This window comes from Coregonus lavaretus (assembly GCF_964263955.1).
Source record: "Coregonus lavaretus genome assembly, chromosome: 18".
Lineage (NCBI taxonomy): Eukaryota > Metazoa > Chordata > Actinopteri > Salmoniformes > Salmonidae > Coregonus > Coregonus lavaretus.
This window is the reverse complement of record NC_140005.1, coordinates 23588437-23611038: the sequence shown is the minus strand read 5'-3', so window position 1 is coordinate 23611038 and position 22602 is coordinate 23588437. Positions and strand designations below refer to the sequence as shown.

The 22602-nt window shown below is 40.8% G+C and overlaps 4 protein-coding genes across 5 annotated transcripts in view; 2 read left to right on the top strand and 2 right to left on the bottom strand.

Annotated features, from left to right (window-relative positions):
- The first annotated feature begins 276 nt into the window (after positions 1 to 276).
- LOC311145700 (GSK3-beta interaction protein-like) lies at positions 277 to 3028 on the top strand. 2 transcript variants are annotated; one of them, XM_084181961.1, is made up of 3 exons: positions 277 to 355; positions 1017 to 1256; positions 1361 to 3028. In XM_084181961.1, the coding sequence occupies exons 2-3, from the start codon at positions 1020 to 1022 to the stop codon at positions 1517 to 1519; spliced, it is 396 nt and encodes a 131-aa protein (XP_084038087.1). In that variant the 5' UTR covers positions 277 to 355; positions 1017 to 1019; the 3' UTR covers positions 1520 to 3028. The 2 variants fall into 2 exon arrangements, with proteins under 2 accessions (XP_084038087.1, XP_084038088.1); XM_084181962.1 differs by lacking the exon at positions 277 to 355 and having other exon boundaries at positions 935 to 1256.
- Positions 3029 to 5407: 2379 nt separating this feature from the next.
- Positions 5408 to 7767, bottom strand: LOC311145516 (NPC intracellular cholesterol transporter 2-like). The gene is made up of 5 exons (XM_084181774.1): positions 7659 to 7767; positions 7019 to 7118; positions 6685 to 6792; positions 6433 to 6605; positions 5408 to 6213 (listed from the first exon to the last, which is right to left on the bottom strand). Exons 2-5 carry the CDS (start codon positions 7101 to 7103, stop codon positions 6127 to 6129), a joined length of 453 nt encoding a protein of 150 aa, XP_084037900.1. The 5' UTR covers positions 7104 to 7118; positions 7659 to 7767; the 3' UTR covers positions 5408 to 6126.
- A 129-nt stretch (positions 7768 to 7896) lies between these two features.
- On the top strand, positions 7897 to 9688 carry LOC311145465 (iron-sulfur cluster assembly 2 homolog, mitochondrial-like). Its single transcript, XM_084181708.1, has 4 exons — positions 7897 to 7989; positions 8367 to 8541; positions 8769 to 8884; positions 9087 to 9688. Exons 1-4 carry the CDS (start codon positions 7922 to 7924, stop codon positions 9259 to 9261), a joined length of 534 nt encoding a protein of 177 aa, XP_084037834.1. The 5' UTR covers positions 7897 to 7921; the 3' UTR covers positions 9262 to 9688.
- A 1452-nt stretch (positions 9689 to 11140) lies between these two features.
- LOC311145355 (echinoderm microtubule-associated protein-like 5) overlaps positions 11141 to 22602 on the bottom strand; it is a gene marked incomplete at its 5' end in the record, with an annotated part of 64434 nt that continues 52972 nt past the window's right edge. Inside the window, 22 exons of the mRNA XM_084181577.1 lie at positions 11141 to 11503; positions 11700 to 11800; positions 12344 to 12497; positions 13006 to 13109; positions 13241 to 13403; positions 13540 to 13712; positions 13901 to 14089; positions 14191 to 14305; positions 14478 to 14635; positions 15035 to 15243; positions 15374 to 15547; positions 16117 to 16137; positions 16591 to 16689; positions 16870 to 16999; positions 17363 to 17441; positions 18529 to 18655; positions 18832 to 19033; positions 19160 to 19336; positions 19651 to 19739; positions 21178 to 21309; positions 21960 to 22112; positions 22243 to 22384. Of these exons, the coding sequence (XP_084037703.1) occupies positions 11467 to 11503; positions 11700 to 11800; positions 12344 to 12497; positions 13006 to 13109; positions 13241 to 13403; positions 13540 to 13712; positions 13901 to 14089; positions 14191 to 14305; positions 14478 to 14635; positions 15035 to 15243; positions 15374 to 15547; positions 16117 to 16137; positions 16591 to 16689; positions 16870 to 16999; positions 17363 to 17441; positions 18529 to 18655; positions 18832 to 19033; positions 19160 to 19336; positions 19651 to 19739; positions 21178 to 21309; positions 21960 to 22112; positions 22243 to 22384 (2928 nt within the window). The 3' untranslated portion in view covers positions 11141 to 11466. The remainder of the gene's footprint in view (positions 11504 to 11699; positions 11801 to 12343; positions 12498 to 13005; positions 13110 to 13240; positions 13404 to 13539; positions 13713 to 13900; positions 14090 to 14190; positions 14306 to 14477; positions 14636 to 15034; positions 15244 to 15373; positions 15548 to 16116; positions 16138 to 16590; positions 16690 to 16869; positions 17000 to 17362; positions 17442 to 18528; positions 18656 to 18831; positions 19034 to 19159; positions 19337 to 19650; positions 19740 to 21177; positions 21310 to 21959; positions 22113 to 22242; positions 22385 to 22602) is intronic.

Sequence of the window (22602 nt, the reverse complement as noted above, 5' to 3'; positions counted from 1 at the left end):
AGCCATTGCACCTTACCTTTTTCGCATGACTTCTGAATAATTGCCATGTTGAAAGAGAAGGTGTTATCAAAATGTTTAACTACGGTGGTGTTAAAACAGAACAACTGGCATTGATCAGAAGTCACTAAGAGCCAAAGATTTTGAGAACTGGAATTGTGAATCGTTACTGATTGTCCTGTTTGTGTCAGTCTTGATTATTATTATTTTAAATTATATTGTTAATGAACAATTTCCAAAGTACGCTTTGGCAATATCATCTACATTCTTACGTCATGCCGATAAAGCAATTGAAATTTTCATGAACAAAAATCTTTGTTGATCACCCGGAAGTACAGTAAAAACAACCACAGAGGAGGTGAGTAACGCAGCTAGAAAAAAAACATTTGACAAAAATGACAATATTTCCTCATACTGTTGAAGTTTACATATAATCATGATTATGTTTATGTTATTGGAAATACAAATCCTACAATAAAGAGAACCCATAGCCACGGACATTGGCTGCTATCGGCCGTAAGCTAGCTAGCAAGCTAACATGGTGATGATGGTGGACTGTCTTGTCACTGAATGATAAGTGGTAAACAGTAATAACTATGTTATTAGATGCTAGTCATACTCTAACTCGTCTCAATAGTTTTCACATTATTCATTAATTAATTCAAAACCATCACAACACACCAGCCTTTAAAGCCCTGCTAATATTAGTTTACAATCACAGACTGGGCCCACCCACAAAAAAAAGTCAACCCTGGAGCTAGGTGCATTCCATGATGGTTGAACTTGCTTGTATCATCTACCTCCTTGAATATAGTGCGAGGAACGTTAATTTGAAGCTTTACATCATAGTTTACAAACTGTAATATGACCACAAAAACAAATGTATTATTGTATAGTAAAACACTTGTAGTTAAAACAGTTGTACTTAGCTAGCATTTAGCTACTATACTTCATTTTCTTACTGATTGCACATTTAACCTCACAGTTGTGTCTGGTGTTTTTATGTGTGTCTGGTGAAGAGTATGGAGATAGACTACCAACAAGAGGACTCGCATGTCTCCTTATTCGACGAAGACTGTATTGATCACGTGAAGGACATGAGGTTGGAAGCAGAGGCAGTGGTCAACGATGTGCTATTTGCTGTGGCCGAAATGTATGTGTCCTCAAATTTGGACAGTGCTTTGGCTGTGGCCTACATAAACGTGGAAACAAGAGAGGGCAATCGCTATTGCCTTGAGCTTAATGAAGCTGGACTAAGGGTGAGGGATATCAACAGAATTGTATTTGTGCCATTATTTAATTTGTGCTGTTCCCACCCCCACCTACCGGTATATGATTGACCACTCTCTATTTGACCTTACAGGTGGTTGGCTACGCTTTTGACCAGGTGGATGAGAGCTTGAGCACCCAATACTATGAGACTGTTTATTCACTGCTGGATACCCTCAGCCCAGGCTACAGAGAAGCCTTTGGGAATGCCCTGCTACAGCGATTAGAGAGGCTGCAGCAAAATGGACAATGAAAGACAAAATGGAGCTAATGATGTGGAAGTGAAACAGGGGTTGTAGGGACATCAATTGTACTATGCGAATTCAAACATAGCAACCTTTCTCATCAGGTTATTTAGCAGGCATTTGGCTACTACTACAGTACTAATGACCAATTTTCAGATCAAGCAAAAATTGACTTTAATACTACAATAAGTGGTACCTTCTCTCCTGGGTTCACCCTGGTTTTCTGTGGGTTTCATATTTATGTTATTCACAACAATGATTTAGACCTGCTGCGTCAGTCTGTGACCAGGATTATCTTCTGTCATCATTCCCATCATCCCCCCGATCTAACCAAATTAACTCTCACACTTCATTAACTGTGCTTTACATCTACATAGGTAGATTGCACTTTAAGTATGTTACTTAATGAAATTGTCCTCTGTCGTCCACTGAAATAAGTCTACTTGGGCTTCTATGTACATCAGTGGGTGCATGTCTCATTGAAACAGCCAAAGAGAGAGAAGATGTGGGGATTTTATATGACTTGTTTTCCTAAACCATCAACCACCCCCTCTGATATAATTACTCATAAACTGCCTTAACTATCTGGGTTCGATCCCAGGCTGTGTCACAGCCGGTCGTGACCGGGAGATCCATGAGGTGGCGCACGATTGGCCCAGCGTCGTCCAGGTTAGGGGAGGGTTTGGCCGGCCGGGATTTCCTTATCCCATCGCGCTCTAGCTACTTCTTGTGGCAGGCCGGGCGCCTGCAAGCTGACTTCGATCGGCAGTTGGACAGTGTTTCCTCCGACACATTGGTGCGGCTGGCTTCCGGGTTATGCGAGCAGTGTGTCAAGAAGCAGTGTGGCTTCGCAGGGTCGTGTTTCGGAGGACGCATGGCTCTCAACCTTCGCCTCTCCCGAGTCCGTATAGGATTTGCAGCGATGGGACAAGACTATAACTACCAATTGGATATCACAAAAAAAGGGGTAAAAGTTAAAAGAATAACTGCCTTAACTATTGACCATGATATGCTCTTTGGTCAGAATAATGTAAAGTACAAATCATTTACATAACCCATGTCATAGTTACTGAAGTGTTCATTGTTGTCATGGTAGTTAAAAATGTATTGTTTGGCACTTTTCATTTCACACTCCTGAATTTTGAATAACATTGAGAAGGGTGAAATATGATTCAAAACAGTCAAGTGGCCATTATTGGAAGGGTTTCAAGGGCTGCTTTTGTCATTTGGGCAAATATAATTTATACCACATTTCAAACAAGGAAATGCATTTTCATTTACTATTCACATTACTTTTATGAATACTAAATACAGATTTTGATATTGACCTGATATTTTGAGAAGCGGTCAGATGAGGGAGACATTTTATGAAAAATATGTGAGCTACAGTTTTGTGTGGCTGAATTGAGGACTTCCTGGTGTCTGTCATATTATTGTATATTCTAATTTATGTTTCTCTGTTAAGTACCCCAAGCTATCATACTTTTTAGGCAAACAATTAAAGCATCTGAAGATGAGTTGAAGAGGATGTATCATTGATAAACAAACTGCTTTTAGTTCCTCAGTAAAAAGCACAGAAGATATGAGCGTTTACTACTGATTCCACCTCTGAGAGTCAACAGTATTGTATATAATTCAGATGTTGTGAAGCTGCTTGAGGATGGTGGCTCCAAGTCCTATCAGTTTTACAGCTCTGGTCATTTTCCACAGTTATTGTAATTCGTGTTGAGAATTTAGTTGTGTGTGAAATAAATTATCGTCCATTGTAGTGTAATTTAAGTTGACTTAGTATCAAATCAGTTTACCCAGTAAATGTCATTAGAATTTTTACTGTCATTGTTTGATGCTGACCTTTGTGCAGACGAACAAAAGCTAGTTAAATACGTTTAATTACCTTGTCTGCAATTCTGTTGCACTTATTGCTTTTGAAATGAGTGATGTGTGTGCATCAGTCTTACCAAGGTGAATGAGTAAACCCAGTCATCCCATTAAATAAAATCTTATGATCTTGAAAATGCTGAGGCATGTGTTACTTATTTTATTTGGTTATGAGCTTTGAAAGTTCAACAGCACACAACAGCATTTTATTTTGAGACATTTGCTTGTCCCTAATGTTAATCAGATGTGAAGGCAAACTTCCAAAAAGGTAAAACTATAATACTACAAAATGTAAGATTAATTAAAGACTATTAGATGTAACTATTTAGAAATCTTGATTTTAAAATCTAGTCTTTGCTGTTTGTCAGTACAGAAGAAAAAAGAATCCCCTCCCAAAGTAGAGTTACAACATATTTAGCAGTCAAAAGGAAATACAGTACATGCAAAATAGCTTTTCAGACCAAACAGCAGCCAGTAAAAATAAGCAAATATCTAGAAAGTTGTACCGCACTGCAATGTAAATAAAGTCTAGGAATTGATTGTTCACAGGAACATTAACAGATTCATTATGATCAATCAAAAAATCTAATCAAATTGTATTTGTCACATGCGCCGAATACAAAAGGTGTAGTAGACCTTACCCTGAAATGCTTACTTACAAGCCCTTAACCAACAATGCAGTTCAAGAAATATAAGAAAATATTTACTAAATAAACAAAAGTTTAAAAAATCTAATCAAAAACAAACACAAGAAAATTACTTAACAATAACGAGGTTATATACAGGGGGTACCGGTACCGAGTCAATGTGCGGGGGTACCGGTTAGTCGAGGTAATTTGTAAAGTGATTATGCATAGATAATAAACAGCGAGTAGCAGCAGTGTAAAAACGAAGGGGGGGGGGGGGGGGGGGGGGGGGTCAATGTAAATAGTCTGGGTGGCCATTTGATTAATTGTTCAGCAGTCTTGTGGCTTGGGGGTAGAAGCTGTTAAGGAGCCTTTTGGTCCTAGACTTGGCGCTCTGGGACCGCTTGCCGTGCGGTAGCAGAGAGAACAGTCTATGACTTGGGTGCCTTCCTCTGACACCGCCTAGTATATAGGTCCTGGATGTCAGGAAGCTTGGCCCCAGTGATGTACTGGGCCGTACGCACTACCCTCTGTAGCGCCTTACTGTCAGATGCCGAGCAGTTACCATACCAGGCGGTGATGCAACCGGTCAGGATGCTCTCGATGGTGCAGCTGTATAACTTTTTGAGGATCTGGGGACCCATGCCAAATCTTTTCAGTCTCCTGAGGGGGAAAGGGTGTTGTCGTGCCCTCTTCACAACTGTCTTGGTGTGTTTGGACCATGGTAGTTTGTTGATGTGGACACCAAGGAACTTGAAACTCTCGACCCTACAGCCCCGTCAATGAGAATGGGGGCGTGCTCGATCCTCTTCTTCAAAATGTGGAAAAAGTCAAAAGGGGTGTGAATACTTTCTGAAAGCACTGTATACACACACACACATCATATGCTGCTGCTTCTGTGCTTAATTTTTACTCTTATCCTGATGCCTAGCCACTTTACCCTTCCTTAATGTAAATATCTACTTCAAATATCTCACCCCTGCACATTGATCTGATACTCCCTGAATACATCTTAATTCTGGTGTATTTTATTCCTAGTGTTACTATTTAACTCTGCATCGCCGGGAAGGGCTCGTAAGCAAGCATTTCACAGTAAAGTCTACACCCATTGTAGTCGGTGCATGTGACAAATAAAATGTTCCTTTGGAAAACATTTTTAAAGAACAGTTTCACCATATTAAAAACGAGAGTTCAGTTCACATAACAGGGTTGACCTTAAAATGAGAAACAGACATTTCATGTGATTAGATGAAACACATGAAATAAATAATAATCTTCAGAAATGACTGTCAAAGTAACAAAATAGCAAGGGCTTTACAATGATGGTGAAAATGTTGGGGTTAAGATCTTCCTATAAGTCACAGAGGATGCACAGAGGGACATGACAAATGCTGAATTGTCACTTTAGCAAGTCTTTATTCATATTTTTAAAAAAGATTTATTGAATTTTCCATTTAGTTTATTTTAAAAGAGCACTTCATTTAATATAACAGGCTTTCACAAATCAATATTGGTGCACAATTTCCACTAAAAATATTATATTAAGGGATGCAAAAGGTAGGCAGGTAGCCTAGTGGTTAGAGAGTTGGGCCAGTAACCAAAAGGTCGCTAGTTTGAATCCCTTAGCCGACAAGGTGAAAAAGCTGCCGATGTGCCCTTAAGCAAGGCACTTAAACCTTAATAGCTCCAGGATCACCGTTGATAATGGCTGACCCTGGTCGTGACCCCACTCTCCAAGGGTCTCAGGGGGAGTTCAGATATGCAAAAAACATTTTCAATTCACACATAGGTATAATACACACGTGTCTGGAATAGGAAAAATATAAGCACCCACAGTTATTAGGTACTAATTTGGTGGAACAACCCACTTATGCAGTTATGAGTAAACAGTCGGCCACAACATCCCAAAATGCCTGCATGGGAAGTTACGTTTTAAAACAACTGAAAAATCTACGGTATACATTTAAAACCTACAGAATCAATACTTAAAATCAGAATTCTTAAATTATAGAATAATGCATCAAATGTGTATGTAGGCTAATCTCAGTTTAAGCAGGTCACATTAGAATCCCTTTTTTAAAATTCCCTTCAGGTGGTACTGCAGACAAATCTCAGTTTACGATCTGGACTGGGAACTTTATGCAGAACAAGTCTTTGCCAGTGTCATCTCTCAGCTCCCATTCAACAACCAGCTTGATCTAGAAATGAAGACACATTGAGATTTTGTCCTGTATAGGGGACATTGTACCAACAATGCACACAAATGTTTCCCTTTTTATCTGTTGTGGTCAAGACATCTGTGAGGCTACCCTTTTATACGTTAAGGTCACATTGAGGAAATGAAAAGTGGAACATCTTGTTTTCAGCATTCTCAAGAGCATTAAAAAGGTGTGCTCAATTATTTCAGGCATACTTACACAGGGGTACTCAGACTTCACTGGAAGCTGAGTCACATAGTGATAGCTCTGTGCCTTCTGAATGGGGCACTCAATCCCAGACTTGCAACCGTCTTCAATGGGGATGGGGAATGGGATGGGAACCCCAGCGATTAAACCGTGGACAATTGCTTTACTCGTCTGGCTCTCAACCGCTAAAACAAGAGGCACAGGAGGGATTAACAAAAACGCCTCATTTACTTTGAATTAACAAAAATCTGTTGATATACTTACCACTGTTGAATGTCACATTGACAGCATAGGCCTGTCCTTTACGGAGCTCACATGGTTGTTTAGGACAAGGGTGGATATCAACAATCACCACTTTACCAACATCAGAGCCTGGAGAGAACAGAAGACAGGTTCCATTGTCACCAATTCTAGTAAGGAAACCAAGCCAAAGATTCACACCTTGTAACATCTGTAATTTTGGTACCCCACCCTTGTGGTAAATGAATAGAGCATTGCAACTAATAGGTCATACATCCTCACCTGACAAGATATGACCAAACCCGTCAATAAATTAAGTATTTTTCATCAAAATGACAACACCTCAATCAAAACCTACCACAATCGACAAATTTCACAGGTTCCGCGCAGGTGAGAGCAATCGCGGCGAATAGAACAATGATGAAAGCAGCGTGAATATCCATAGCTGCAATCTGGCCCTGAAAGAGGTTAGAGAAAGATTCTTACAGATGCCGTCTCAACAAACAAATTCAGTCAGCAAAGTATTCTCAGTTCATTCAATCATATGACTCGTGTGACTAACGTTAGCACTAGACGTCTATTTAGTTCGCTAACTCCTCCCAGGAAAAACAGCCCGGATTAGTACATTGTGTAGTCCAGAGGGGTATACTACAAAACAGGATTAATCAGTTAACCAATGTACTTTGATAAACAACCATAAATAACTATTCATGTTCTGGTCCATTAAGAAAGCAACGGTTAGATATGCGTTCTTGGTTGTTGAGTAAATTAGAATTTACGTGCCCATTTGTATGCTCATCTTCCTAAAAAATAAAGTTTTCAGAATATTCTGACAAAATTAGAATATTAACTCATTGATCTTGCTTTGTTGGGATGTCAACAGTAACAAATAGACGTTCACTAGCTAACTACCTTTCCATCTTCGTTTGGTGAATATACAGCTATATATTATTTAATGAAAAATATATATTAGGCGAACAAAACTTTTAGATACAGACCTCTCTTGTATGGTTCAGGCGCAGGCACACAGACACTCCTTACTTCCTTGTCACGAAAAAATGACGTGTATTTACAGTGGTGGAATTTTCAAGATCCACTGACTGGCGTTGAAAGTAACGAATCTGATATTTTATATATTGCATGAGTAGGCGATTCTTATGACGTTATGAGACAGACGATTTTCCTAACCAATCGTTTTGCGTCTCTTGATCTGACGCCGCAGTTTCCATTGGGGGCGGGCTTTTCTAGGTTGTTATGGAAGATGTCATTCTTAATACGACGAGGAGCAATGTTGAGCGCTACAAAGACAATATCATGGACCGTTGCTAGGTATACAATGGGTATTTGAATATAAACGAATTGTTTAAGAAGGCATATAAACAACTTAATTCAATCGACAAGAACACTGTCTTTATATTGCAAAGAAGAACAGCGTAGCTAGCTAACTATTAGCATTACATTGTCTATCGCTGTGGGGTCAAGCTTAGCTTACATCAGCTAGTTACATATACGTTTGATTGCTGTTAAAAAAACATTTATGTCCTATTATCTAATCAGACAAATACCTTGGACTTAGTCAACACTGTATGTATATTGCTCTAACGTTAGTTACAATTGGGTCTAGCCAGCTGTCATGATCTGCTGAGCCTTTACATGACCCCTTCCCTCCACCTTGAGCCTCTTTGGTGTTCTGTTTTTTCTTACAGGGCCTCATTTCCCCTTCTCACCAATGTGGGCCAACCAATATGGCTGAGATGTCCCCAAAGGTCCCAACCCCTCTACACAAGTATCTCATGCTTGAGCAGCACATCAGCCCAGGAGAAACCAGCAGAGTCCAGTCCAGTTGAAGAGAAAGTATATCTCAGTGCATCATGTGTTAAGGTTAGGGCAGTTATTCACACAAAAAATCATATACTGTACTCTATAAACAGTATAATGTAACTTCTTATTTAAATCCATCCCCATATGTGTGGGCTGTAAAGCTCTAGTGTCTTTCTCTGAGCACTCACTTCCTCTTTCATCAACACTGGTGGATGATCAAGGGATACATGGACACTCCACATGTCAAGGACTGACCTAATTACCCTTTTCTCTATCTGTGTCTTCAGAGGCTAAGAGAGATCATGGATAAGGGAGAGTACCTGAGAATACAGGTGGAAGGGGGAGGCTGCTCTGGGTTCCAGTACAGGTTTATCATTGGCAGTACTAGGAACGAGGAGGACAGGTAATTGTCATTGATGTATCAGTCGCTCTGTTATCATTCAAGAATAACTCATTGTTGATGAACTGAATGAATGGCATGCAGCAGTAACACAATTATGTGTAGTAACACAATCACTGTTATCTGATCATATCTGTTTGTTATCTGTTTGTCCTCAATCCCTTCCAACACATTTTTGTTCAATTCTAAACTCTCTCTCTTTCAGGGTGTTTGAGCAGGGAGGGGTAGGGGTCATTGTGGACCAAGACAGCCTGGAGTTTGTGAAAGGCTCTACACTGGACTATACTCAGGAGCTGATTCGCTCCTCCTTCCAGATGCTGAAAAACCCCCAGGCAGACCATGGCTGCTCCTGCGGAACCTCCTTCTCAGTCAAGTTATGAGACTCTGGGTCTGAGACTTGCAGCTCTCAACCCCTCAATGTAGGCATTTCATTTGAAATTATATATTCAGAAACCATGTTTTCACAGGTGCATAAATTATTCCACAATTCACAGATGATCCTCGTAACAACTCTGCAACTAACAACATTGAAAGAATGGTATAGCCTATATTTAGGGAAGGTATGCTTGGTTACAAATTTAACAAAAGTGGATGAGAATCAGAGACGTGCTTGGATGTATTTACAAATAGATGGATTGGTTTTCAGTGTTCAGTTTCACTACGATATTAAAAACGATGTTATATTGATTAATTATATATTTATACTGAATGAAGATTCTGTTTTGGAATAGTTTGAATGTAAAAGAGTGTATCTCATAAAGAATGTAGGTCATGTCTATGAATAAAAGTGTCAAAATGACATCAAATATTTGTCTTGGAATCAAATTAATACAGTTCAAAATGTTTGAACTGGTCTTAGATTAAGTACTTCCACAAGTAAATTAACCTTAGAAACTCAACACTGGTATTTAGGTCATGATGTATTTACCAAGTGAATTGGGAGCTTTCTGATTACATCATAATGATGAAAGAGCAGTTACTGTGGGAAGTGTGGCCAGTCACAATAGGGCTATCAAACAGCAATTAGGTAACAACTATCAATAAGGCATTACCATTTCAAAATTGTTTTGGAACATCAAAATGTTAGTTAATGATTAGTGAATATCTCATTCTTAATAGGTGTGTCCAGTGTAGACAGGCAATCATCTCAACATAGTTTGATTATCAAGCTCATCAAACCCTCAAATGTACAGCTTAGATCACTGTCTGTATGCAAATAGGATTGATATAGGTTGTTGATTGAGTTAGTACCCCATGCCTGATAAAGAACTTGTGTTGTCAATCTTTTTTTTTTAATTACAATTTGATTTAAGAAACATTTCACAAAAAATTTACAAAACAATATCTTTACAAATGATATTTACATTGATGTAATGTAAATCAAAATATGCAGTAAACACATTTAATCTATTTTTAACAGAATTATCATAAAACGAGGGAAAACATTTTGCACGTTTCATATTTTCAATTTACTCAGTTACATTCCAGTTGAGCAATATCATATCTGCTTACGAGAAACATAAACCTATATCCTTGTAAAAATAGCCACTCCCTTTTAAACATATATCAATATGTATGCTCTTAATAATGTTACGTCATAGCAGCACACTGAAAAGTGATCAAAAGGAGAAATGCAACAGTGCATTGAAACATTTTCAGCTTTTTTCCTTTGTTTTCTGAGGAATTTGGTTGGACAGGGAATCAGGGATTGTCTTTTGATAAGCCATGCACTCCCATTGCACACATACACAAAACCTCAAACAAGTATACACACACATATGTTATGGAGGGTTACTGCACAAGCTAAAAGATCACTACATTTGAATCAATATGGTCACACACTTCTGTGGTTTGAGGTTCAACCAGTGGACAACACAGTCACATACACAAACCGTCAGGGTAACACAGTGACCAGGTCGGGTGTACAGTGCATAGAATGCTTTGGCATGCTGACATCCAGAACATAACTGCAGATGTTACATTCATGAGGAAGGCCACAGGAGTTTAAATTATTTGTAAAAAATAATTAAGAAAACAAAAACTAGTATGTCAAAATAACAAAACATTGAAATTATATTAAACAAACATCAAACCACTCCAAACCTCATCAGTCACTCAAAAAGGAGATTAAGGCTAAGTTAGTTTGCTACAAGTTTTAAAAATTGCATTTTCATCAGTCACACTAACTCCTGCAAACTGGCAAAACTGCCATTTTGAACATTGACACAGAAACACTCATACTAAAAATAAATAATCACCACCGTCAACATCATGTGCAGATGATATGATAGGAAGTTTTACAACTGTGATGTGATGTTTTGGAGGGATATTTAGCAACGGTAGTGGTTCGATGTCTTCCACCTTGTGGAAGAACAATCAGGGCTTTTGCTGTAGTGTAGATGAGGCTCACGCTGATGCATGCACTGAGTGTTGAGGCAGTGAGTCATGTTTACTAGCTGTGTAGTTATCCCACAGTAGAGTGGAGCGGGTTCTTCTCTCTGAATAGCCATGCTGGGAAAAGCCCATGCAACCCCCTGGACTGGACACAGTGGTGGATGGATGATGTGTCACTCCAGGTGTGAATCTCAGTGAGGGGCATGGACACATCTCCAGACAAATAGGCTGCAGAGGACACAGAAAAGGGAGAGGAAAGACACTTATTAACAGTCAGCATTGTAACACTAAGCAATTTCATTCAATATTAAAATGTTTATTTAATTGTTAATTGCTACAATGAACTTAAAACACCACTAATGGTAATGTTGTAAATTGAGACAGTTTCAGAGGAATATTGTACTAATAGAAGCTGGAGTTATACCTTCTATCGTCCCCGCCAGCACTAATGACGAAGCGATCCCCACTTGTGAAGCGAATATTAGTCAAGTGGGCTGAGTGGCCCAGAAAGCGTTTGTGTTTGGCCTGCAGGGAACAGGAAGTGTGTTATTAAAATGGCTACCCCAAAATAACTGTAGCTGAGCATCATTTAGACAGAGAATAGATGCATAGGTTAGTTGGCACTGTAGTTACAGTATATCATCATGGTTAATCACATGCACACTAACATTACAGAGACAGATGAATGGTACACATGAAACCACAAACATAAGCCTGAATCACATTAGTGAAAGTTCACCAATAAAATAAATATCTCCATTCATATTACTGTTGAATGCTACTATTTTAAGTCAAAGGGAATATGTAAGCTACTGTACAATATGGGAATATGTAGGCTACTGTACAATATGATACAATTCATGAGTTATCTTTAACATGCAATAGCAGTTATAAACAATTAACAGTATTTCATTTTTGTTAGTGACGTAAATAAATAGAGCTCACTATTCTATGGCAGAAATGTATGAATTTACAGTTATCTTGGATTGATGAGGTACAATTATCAAACATAATTCAATATTCACACAGAGACACAGATCAGCATCATAGAACACAGATTATACTTACAAACTTTTCTGGACATGGAAAGTCAAACAGCTTTACCATTCCAAAGTCATCGCCTGTAACGATGTTCAGGCCAGAGTGGGACACACAGGCACAAGTGACGTCGGCTTTGTCAGTGTTACGGGACCAGATCCCCACAACCTCATCTCCCAGGACACTTGCCAGACAGTGAGACATCACACGTTAGTTAGACAGGAAGTAACTCCAATGATCATGTGGTGCTTTGACTTGGTGTAACCCAGGGGTTCCCAAACTTTTTTGTGATCAGGCAATAATTGATTATGTTCTTTTCTCCCCAGTCTGATATAGTGCCTGGTCTTGTCCACTCTGTTCTAATGAGTCCTGCGCGGCTTGTGGGCATTGTAGAGGGAAACATGCGTGTTCCTGAGAGTCGTAACTTTCCATGATGGGGTCATAACATTTTGTAGCTTAAACTGTTCAAAAGATAGAGCCACATTTGTAGGAAGAAAACAGAAACTGCTCTGTTTACTGACTAATTTCAGAGTTTCTCTTGCGACCCCATTTTCAAATCAGACAACCCCACTTGGGGTCGTGACCCCTAGTTTGGGAAATGCTGGTGTAACCCCTGTGTCCCCAGTATTGATTTCATATGGCCCTGTCAGTAGTGTGATTACTATGGAGGCCCCAACATAAAACACGCTCACCTTGTCCATGTGGCCCAGGTTATCCTGTCTATGACTGACTGCTCTGTGACATGCTTTCCAGATGGCACCTCGTACACCAGCCGCTTGTAAGCACCAGTGGATATCTGTTGGAGTAATAGCAAATAATGCAGTCAAATAATACAATAAAACATGAATATTGTGAGTCTTGATTTCATATTGGAGAGTTAATATGCACTTACACAAACAATCATAGACACACAGATCTTGTGCCTACCTGAACATAGCAGCTGTCTGCAGAGAAGTCCATCTGCATGACAAAGCTGGGGATGTCCCTGCAGCAGTTAATGCGGTTGAGTTGTGGTCCAAGCGTCAGGTCGTAGAAGTCAACCGCACTCTCACTGGAGCCCACTGCCAAGTAGCGTGAATCTGGACTGAACCTGCAGAAGAAACATGTTCAGTTAAAATGTGTCCTCTGAAACTTATTACAACACAGAGAAGAACACTCAGTACACTTATGAGGGATGAGTTTCCCCCATAAAAGGCTCTGAGTGATTTTGAGAGGGATTCCCCCACCTGATATCTTGGATGGGGGAGCGGCGGTCCCTCTTCTTGCCCCAGATCTTGAGTGAGGTGACCAGTAGGATAATGAACTCTCCATTCTTCATGCCGATGGCCACCATGTCCCCCTCGGGGCTGTAGGCCACCGTACGAGCTGGGTGTCCCAGGTTCACCTTGTTTAGCATCTTCTGTTACCCCAAAAATGATTCAACATAGAGAAAGTCAACACAGAAGGTTCTTCGAGTGCCTCACATACAACACATCAGCAGAATCAAGTACAATACATCCATATGAAAGATTACATCAAATTAAGTTAGCTCTTTATAAACTGAGACTAGCTGGCTGGCTAACAAGTCATTGTAAAGGGGCTCATGACCTTCTCTGGGATGTCCCACAGCCTCACAGTGCCATCCTCTGCAGCAGAAAGGAACACGTCCCGTGTGGGATGGGTGCCGACGCCCCAAATCGGTCCATCCATGTGGCCGTTCACCAGGATGTTGCATGCTGCGTTCTTCTCCCCCACCTCAATGATCTCAGCATTCCGGGTTCCTACCAGAATTTTCCCCTAGAACAGCAACAAGGGAAATGTGGATGAGGAATACAGATATAGACTTGCATGGCTCGTTACCCTATTCTTCATACCCACTGGATGGTGGAATGGTCTACCTTTCCTCTGCATACGGAGCGCACACAGTCTATGATCTGTCCCGTCTCCAGGCGGAAGGCTCTACAGCGCTTCAGCTCCTGGTCCCATAGCTTCAGAGCACCTCCTTCCTTTGACCTGTAGGGGGCACCAAACACAACACTGTTGCTGTATACCGAAATCTGAGTTTCCATTAAAGTTTCATACTCAGTCCTAAATATGTTTATGTAAGAAAACTTTGATTAATTAATCACATGGCTAACAGCAGTGGTAGCTGGTACAGTGAGGAGAGGAGAGGAGCAGTACTCACGGTCTTTCCTTGCCTCCCGTAACGATGAGGCCATCTCTTAGTGTGGTGTACATGGTGAATACAGGCCCTGTGTGGGCTTTAGCCACTATTCTCACTAGAATGTGCTCCTTCCACACACACACATCCCCACTAATGGTACCTGTAAATGTCAAGTTATTCTGAAACAAAAAAAAAAAACCTGCACTAGTGACCTAAAAGAGCAGAGGAGCATTGCACAGACAATCAAGCAGTATAAGAATCAATTACATTGCATCGTTAACCCTATTCAATAGGCTTTCAATAGGCTTTATACATGTAATTACAACATATCTGTGTCATACTGCACACTGTTGTCATACCTTTGAAATGAATGGTAGGTTATACAAAAACAAGTTTTCAACATTAATTCAAGTTAACATTCTTAAGATAATAAATTAAATAAGTATAAGTATGTATTAACAATAAGCACAATGTCAAATAAATGCTAAGTATACATATTCCATAGGGAAACTGCAAATGCAGTAACTGTATTGTCCGATTGGGTATCATATGGCAATAACAGTGGGGAATGGACTTACAGCTCCAAATGCCACAGAGAGCATGGTCTGCATGCGGGCGTCCTCTATGGAACTCATCACACCCTTCTTGCTCAGCAGAGCCCGGCCTGCCAGCGTCCAGAACTTCACATGCTTGATCCCCACAGAAACAAACTGGGTGTCCGAGTCCGGACGGAACTCTGCCACAAAGATCCGCTGAGTGTGACCCGACCGGCTGGCCACTTTGGCACCTTGTAAATAATGGTGCATTAATAGAAGCTCTGTAGGTGATCTATCTTCCTGTATTCATTGCAGCTGGGCACTAACAGGTGCACCATGATAAGGTGAATAGCCTGTACTGAGTTGGTGTGAGGTGTTTACCTTCTTGCCACTTCCAGATGGTGATGGTGTGTTCTGGGTCCAGACCCACAGAGAGCAGCAGCTTCCCAGTGGCACTGAAGCTGACCGAGCAGACGCCCCGGGAGTGGAAACAGCGCAGCACAGACAGCGTCTGCTTGTTCATGGCATCCCACACGTGGATGGAGGGCGACGTGGCTGAAGGAGGGAACAAGAGCAGTGTAGATTCAAGCTTCCTGTATGCTGGATGAAAAGAGGCCAGAAACTTTAGGCCCAAACTAAATCCACAAATGACGAAATCCAATGACTATGTGACTTTTTTAAATATGAGGTTTTATATTTGCCGGATCATATATATAAGTTATAATGGATATTGAATATCAATGGTACATTCATATAAAAAAACTTGTCTTGAATAGAGTACCAATGTAAGTGGGGGTCAAACAAGAGCTGCAGGGCTACAAGCAACTGAAGCGATCAAGCAAGTTTGTGTGAGGTGCACACCTGCCCTTCCCATCTAACCCACTAGGTCGCAGTCTATCAATATAACACACTGTGGATGTAGTAGAAGGTATCTGGAAAGCTGTCAATCAATATAATCTATGAAGAAGAGAAAGCTATTCTCAATCTACCATAAGAAACACATCATCAAGGATCCTTTCAATATAATTATATTTTTCCACTAGTGCACCGAAACACACTCACTCAGAACAACATCCTCTGCTGTCTGGGACAAACCAAAACTATTGAAATGGCGAAGTTCTTACCTGACATATCACCAGTATCACCTGTATGGAAAAAAATGTAAAGATTAACTAAATAATATGAAGATCAATGGCACTAGTACAACTCTAAAACACTATTTTACGCAGTCCAAGTGTTAATAAGATTATTGTCAGAATACTGTATTGTAGTAGTTTTCCTCACGGTCTTAGAGCCAATAGGCACATGGGAATTGTACAAGGAGCTCCCACATGCAGCTTTTGATTGTCTCTTTAGAGACAAATAACAGCTGTTTACATGGCATATGTTTTTGGTAGGTTTCTGTGGATTGCGAGGCACACAGCAAGCATGCATGACAATTACTATTTTATTCAACTGTGTGGAGATTGCGATTATGCAGGTTAGCTGCTTCAGAGCACAGATAAGAGAGGGGGAGGGGCGTACATTAATCCCCCAGCAGAACACACAGTTACAGCACATAGGGAAGAAAACATGAGGTCAACCTCTCACAAACATACCTACTTGGCCAGTTGCCACCACGTTGGGGAATTTGGGGTGTTGATTGATAGTCAGGCACAGAATGTCATCACTATGTTCTATATAGAAGCTTTGGCAGGCTGCAAGGAAACACATACAAACAGACACACACAAATTGACATCCCTTGTAAGAACAGTAAAGGACAATCAATATATTTAGAATTTCTAAGAACAGCATTAAGACTCATTCAACAATACTGTAAAACCCTCTTCAGATGAACAGAACTCTGCTCATTCCTTCTCTACTCCCACCCGCCCACCTGTGGTTAGGTTGAGGACGATGCCGACAGAAGCTGTGTGGTAGATGATATCCGTCCCCTCATTCAGGTAGTGGACGTTGTTGCGGCAGTCATTGCCCCGGTAACCAAAAACCAGATCCAGCACCAGGTCCTGTGGAAGAGTTATGAAAGGGTCAGGATCGAAGTCATCTCTATGACAACCGAGGGAGATGAAACCAATGTATTTTTGAAGGTACAGCAGGAACATCAGGAGCATGTGCTTCCTCAAGATGTGATTCTGGTTAAATTAGGGTCCCTGAAGAGGATGTCTGGAGTGGACAAAGCAGAACACAGTTCTTGACTCTAAATGATTGCATTACCAAAACAATGACCAACCCATTTGCTGCATGACAAATACTAATGCAAAAATCTCATTTGATGAGATATGTGGGTTTATGTAGGTTGCATCGATAGCTAACATCCATAAAACATTATTTGGATGTGTGTATTTGTCTGAAGCTAACACCAGTCTCACCTCGATTGGCCTCTTCTTCTTGCCCACATTGTTGGTCTGCAGCTTCTCAGGCTGTGGCAGCGCCCTGCTAACAGGAGGTCTGAAACAGACAGCTGGAATAAGAGGAGCTACTGTGTATGACCCCATCGACCCCTCAATCTTTCTCAAGTCAGAGATCCAAAATACAAGTCAAGACGTTTATGAATAATGTATTTGGAGAAGACATTTCTTGAGCTATAAGTGCTCAATAAGTGAAATGTGGGTCTGAAATATTCAATCAGAACTTAATATGGAACATAGGGGATGTGTCTTACCTTGACCCTCTTCCATGGCAGCAATAACAAAGAAAAAGGAAACATTAGAACAGGGGTTCTGACAGCACAGTGTTCACAGCTGCCCCACCGACACAGAAGCATAACACAACACTGACAATGCAGCCACTGAGAACATAAAATACACCACATTCAGCGCCATGGAGTATTCATAACAACCAGCATCTTTAGCATCTCTATGACAACCACTAACCGGCACCCACAGATGCTGCATGGGTTGTCAAACCATAGTGTGAAGCAGACATTCTTATTATTATAAACTCTTCCACAGAATTCACCAAACAGAAAAACATTTCCAAAACCCAAATAAATAAAGACCATAGTTTCTGTAAAATACCATATATTAACATGCTTTATCAATTGAGATTTGAGATATTGAGATATCTCAGGGTTTATATTGTGCCTAGCAAGAGGTACATTTCCCTAAAGTAATGGTGATGTCTTGTGTAAAGTCTCTTACCTGATTACCCCCTGCCTTCAAGTAGAATGAAAGAGAAGAGCAGGACAGACAGAGACAGATGGACAGCCATTGAAGAGAGAAGAAGAGAGAGGTGAGGTTATCCTCTAAGGGACAGTATGAATTCACGTTAAGGCAAAAAAAGAAATGTGATTGAGGAAATCTGGATTTACACAAATTGGGTTGGTGGACCCTTTGGTCTCACTTTGACATATTATGAGCTTCCAATTGGATTTGCTTTCACTACACCTCATTTCAGTTTAAACTGATTGTCTTAAATATTTGGACTGTTCAAGATGTGTCCATCATGTGCCCAATAAAGAAAGCCTCAAATGAAAAAGAAATGAAAAAGAGATTTGAACCCTTGGGTGTCTCTCCACAGCGCTGTGGTCTGTTACCTCTCGTCCACAGATGGCTCCTTCAGCTGCAAGTGAGGTTTGACCCCAGTCATTGGTCGCACATTGGTGGATAAGGCCTTGATGGTGTAGTTGATCTCATTCTCCCTTGTCACATCACTGTCATAACCTAGCCAATGACAGAAAATATTAAGATACTAGATCAGAACACATGCTGCCTTTTTTACCATCTATAGGAGGCTAAATATAATCAAAATATTAGAGGGAGGCTATTCAATCAGTAGAAAGGGACTATATGATGACTTCAGACTGAGACCCAGGTTTGGTTTGGGGTATATTTCTCACCCCCATCATCCTCGCTCTCGATGTCCGACTCTTCACTGTCACAATGTCTGGCCTCCCGGTGCCCCTCGGCCTCATGGGTCCAGATCATGAGGCACGTGTCACCCCCACCAACCGTCACCAGGAGACCATCGTCATACGTCCACCGCACGTTAGTCACATGGGTGCTATGGGCCACATAGCGCTTGAACTTTGCATACTTTCCCTGTGGGAAGAAGTAGCATTAAGTTAAAATAACATTGTTTTAACATTAGCATTAACATAACAGTGTAAATGTAATACATTCTAGTAAGGGCAATGGGAAGATATTAATGCATAATAATAATCTTACCTTGACAGGATACCTGAATAGCTTGACGTATCCCAGATCATCCCCCGTTGCTAGCACGTTTCTGTTGTTGCTAAGGCAGGCAGTGGTCACCTCGGTAACCTCACTGACCACAGGCCAGATCCCCTCACAGGACGTCCCGAGCACACAGGTCCATGTGCTCCAGTCTATCTTCTCCACCTGAAAGAGGAGATGAGGGGTGGGAGGAGGACACCAGTGGTTCCTATGAGATTTGATACAGCACTAGCCTGACAGCATCTATGATATCTAACCCCTATCTAACTCCCCCCACACACAACACAGTTAGAGGCCCTAAAAACACTATCCCATTTCCTTTGCCAGAATTAGAATGATGCTGGAGAAAAGTGGGCTGTGTTAATGCTTGAATGCCCTTCCCGTGACATCTCGGGGGAAAAAGTAGGCCAGCCCCACTATAGCCACGACAACGCCATGGGGAATGGCAGGCAGCAGTGTATGTGCTGTGCTGTGCTTACCTCTGTAGCAGGAATGGTCTGCTTCTTTCCCCGTGGAGCTTCGAAAAATAACTGCTCTTTAGCACCAGTGTTCACTTGCAGTAGTTTTCCTGTGAATGAAAGAACACAGTTAAGACTGAATCCGAAATCAAATTAAACCCTTTTGTGCTTTATAGTAGGGTCGTTCCACGAAATGAGTTCCTTTTGCATTCCTTTGATATTTTAAGTAGAAATTGTGCACCAATATAACATTTTAGAAGCCTGTTATATTAAATGAATTGCCCACATGAAGAATTCAATCAATCAGATTTTGCATATGAATAAAGGCTTGCTAAAGTGCCAAAATTCAGCATTTTGACTTGTCCCTCCGACAACCCTGTGTCACTTCTTGGAAGATTTCAACCCACTTAATCCAAAAACGTATTCAAGTTTTCACCATCATTGTAAAGCCATCATTATTTAGTTGCTTTGCCAAAGTCATTTGTTAGGATTATTATTCATTACATGTGATTAGTAATTAATTTACGTCTGTCCCTCATTTTAAGATCAACCCTGTTATGTGAACTGAACTCTCATTTTAATATGGTGAAACTATTCCTTTTAAAAATAGTTTTTCAAAAGAAACATTGAACATCTAATAGTAAAATCATAATGTAAAAGCAGATGAGCTGGTTCTACTCTTTTTGGCCATTTTCTTCCCACTGGGCACAGACTATATTTTTGATTTACATTTGGTTGAGTTGTCAACTAACGTGAATTCAACATGAGATCAAACAAAAATGTCACCATGTCATTGGATTTAGGTTAAAAGTTTGGTGAAAAAAAGACTAAATGTCCTTAAGTTTATGACTTTTCGCAAATCCAATCAGTTTTATGCGTTGATTCAACATCATCACATAGATTTTTGGGGTTGAAATTACGCGGAAACAACCTTGATTCCAACAGTTTTTGCCCACTGGGTGGTGTTTTGTGCTGGAAAACTGAGCGGGTCGAGCATTACACATCAACCCTGTTACCTACTAGAAATGCTAGAAATGTTTTAGCAATTAAATTTTTTTGGTGAAGCTTGCATTCAATTGCCACTCCCTGTTGCACACAACAAGCTTCCATTCCTCCTCTCACGAGGGGATTTATAGCTGATTTAAGATTAAATCCTCAACCCTATTACGGTCAACCATTTGGCACTAGATAGGTACTTAATATAGTCATTTTTTTATGTAACCTGTTCAGGTGGAAAAACATGTTTTTTATGAGGTTGAACATGTGCGTTTTATTACAGAAAGCTCAAATGAGGTGAAATCAAAAGTATTTACACTTCTCAAAGGCACTGAATCGGTGGACGACCCCAGTAGCATTATCATTTAGTTATGATACTTGGAATAACAAAAACAACTATTCCTTTACCTAGAGGTTTAAAATAGATTTCAACACATTGTGAATGAGCCAACAGTAAGAATAGCCTGAAATTCAATGGCATTGGTCCGGGTCAACTGTCAGCTGCAAAGGTCACTGCCACAATCAGTGTAGTTGTTAGACCAACATGTTTACCTCTCTTGTCCCAGTCCAGATGGGTGATGTAGTTGAGGGACCCCTTGCACACCCCCACCCTCTTGCTGCTCATCACATTATAGATGTCCACAAAGCTGTCACCCGACGCCACCGCCAGGTACTTCCCTGCACCTGTGTAAACACAGCAGCCATGTTTCAAAAGGTTTTCCTTATCTGTTTCACAAGTATGTTAGGCCTTCTGGTCAGCAGCCAAGATAACAACACAAATAAAATAAACTCTGACAACAAATAGTACTCCATATCTACAGTATGTATATGGTAGTCACAATTCTTTCTAACAATAAAACTACTATCTGCCAACACATTGAACAGTGTATAAGAGCGCAGACATCTATATTGTATAGAGAAGCAGTTAGAAGCACTATCAGTGATGTGTTGGGAAACTCGATCCTTTGCATTGTAGATTAAGGTTAACTGGCCATGAGATAGAGAGTTTAGTTTCTAGCTCTCACTTTATCCTCCCCCACTACTCTCTTCCCACTCAGACAGACTGTGTCTCTCCCTGCCTGGCCTTGTTACATACATCAGTATATTTGGGTCAAGCCTTCAGCAATACCTCTTCTCCTCACAGCAGGGGGAAAATATGAATACCTGGCCATATCTCATATATCTGTTTTTTCTTTCTTTTTAAGACAAAGTAATTTTTTACACTTTGTCTTTCTTTCTTCAGGAAAGAATATGTGGAGGGAGTTTGTAGTAGGGATGGAGGGATGAAGGGAGGGAGGGAGGGAGGGAGGGAGGGAGGGAGGACAGCGTCTGACCTGGTGAGAAGCGTATGTCTGAGATGATGTCCTTGCGGTGGTGGAAGGACACTAGGTCCTCCAGGGTGTCTGCGTTGACGATGAGGAAGCTGCCGTCATTCAGGCCCACTGCCAGGGCCTTGCCCTCAGGGGAGAAGCAGCAGCAGCGCCCCCCTATGGAGGAGGTCAGTTAGTACCTCAGAGAGCAATGCTCCTAATGACTAGAAGAATGCACCACAGAAAGGAAGAAAGGAAGTGAATGAATGTAGCATAGACTTCTCTTTTTGAGCGTTGAGTGACTCACCTTTCTTGAGCTTGCGTACAGCCAGCATACAGTGGCTGGGGGACAGGTCCCATATGCGTAGGGTTTTGTCATCGCTGACAGTGGCACAGAGAGGGAGATGGGGATGAGTGGCCAGGCCCCATACCTCACCCTCCATGTGACCCTGTGGACCCATCAAATAGACAATACCATTCACTCAGTGCAGCTCAATTCAATCTAATCAAGGTACGACAGAGAGGGGTTAGGAACCACATTTTATAGGGTGAACCATCTTCTAACCCCTACATAAAATATGTTATACACTTAGTTAAATAAATACATGGGCTACATGCCTAGCACAGCCTAGTATTTTGCAAACACGTATCAACAGATTTGTTTTTA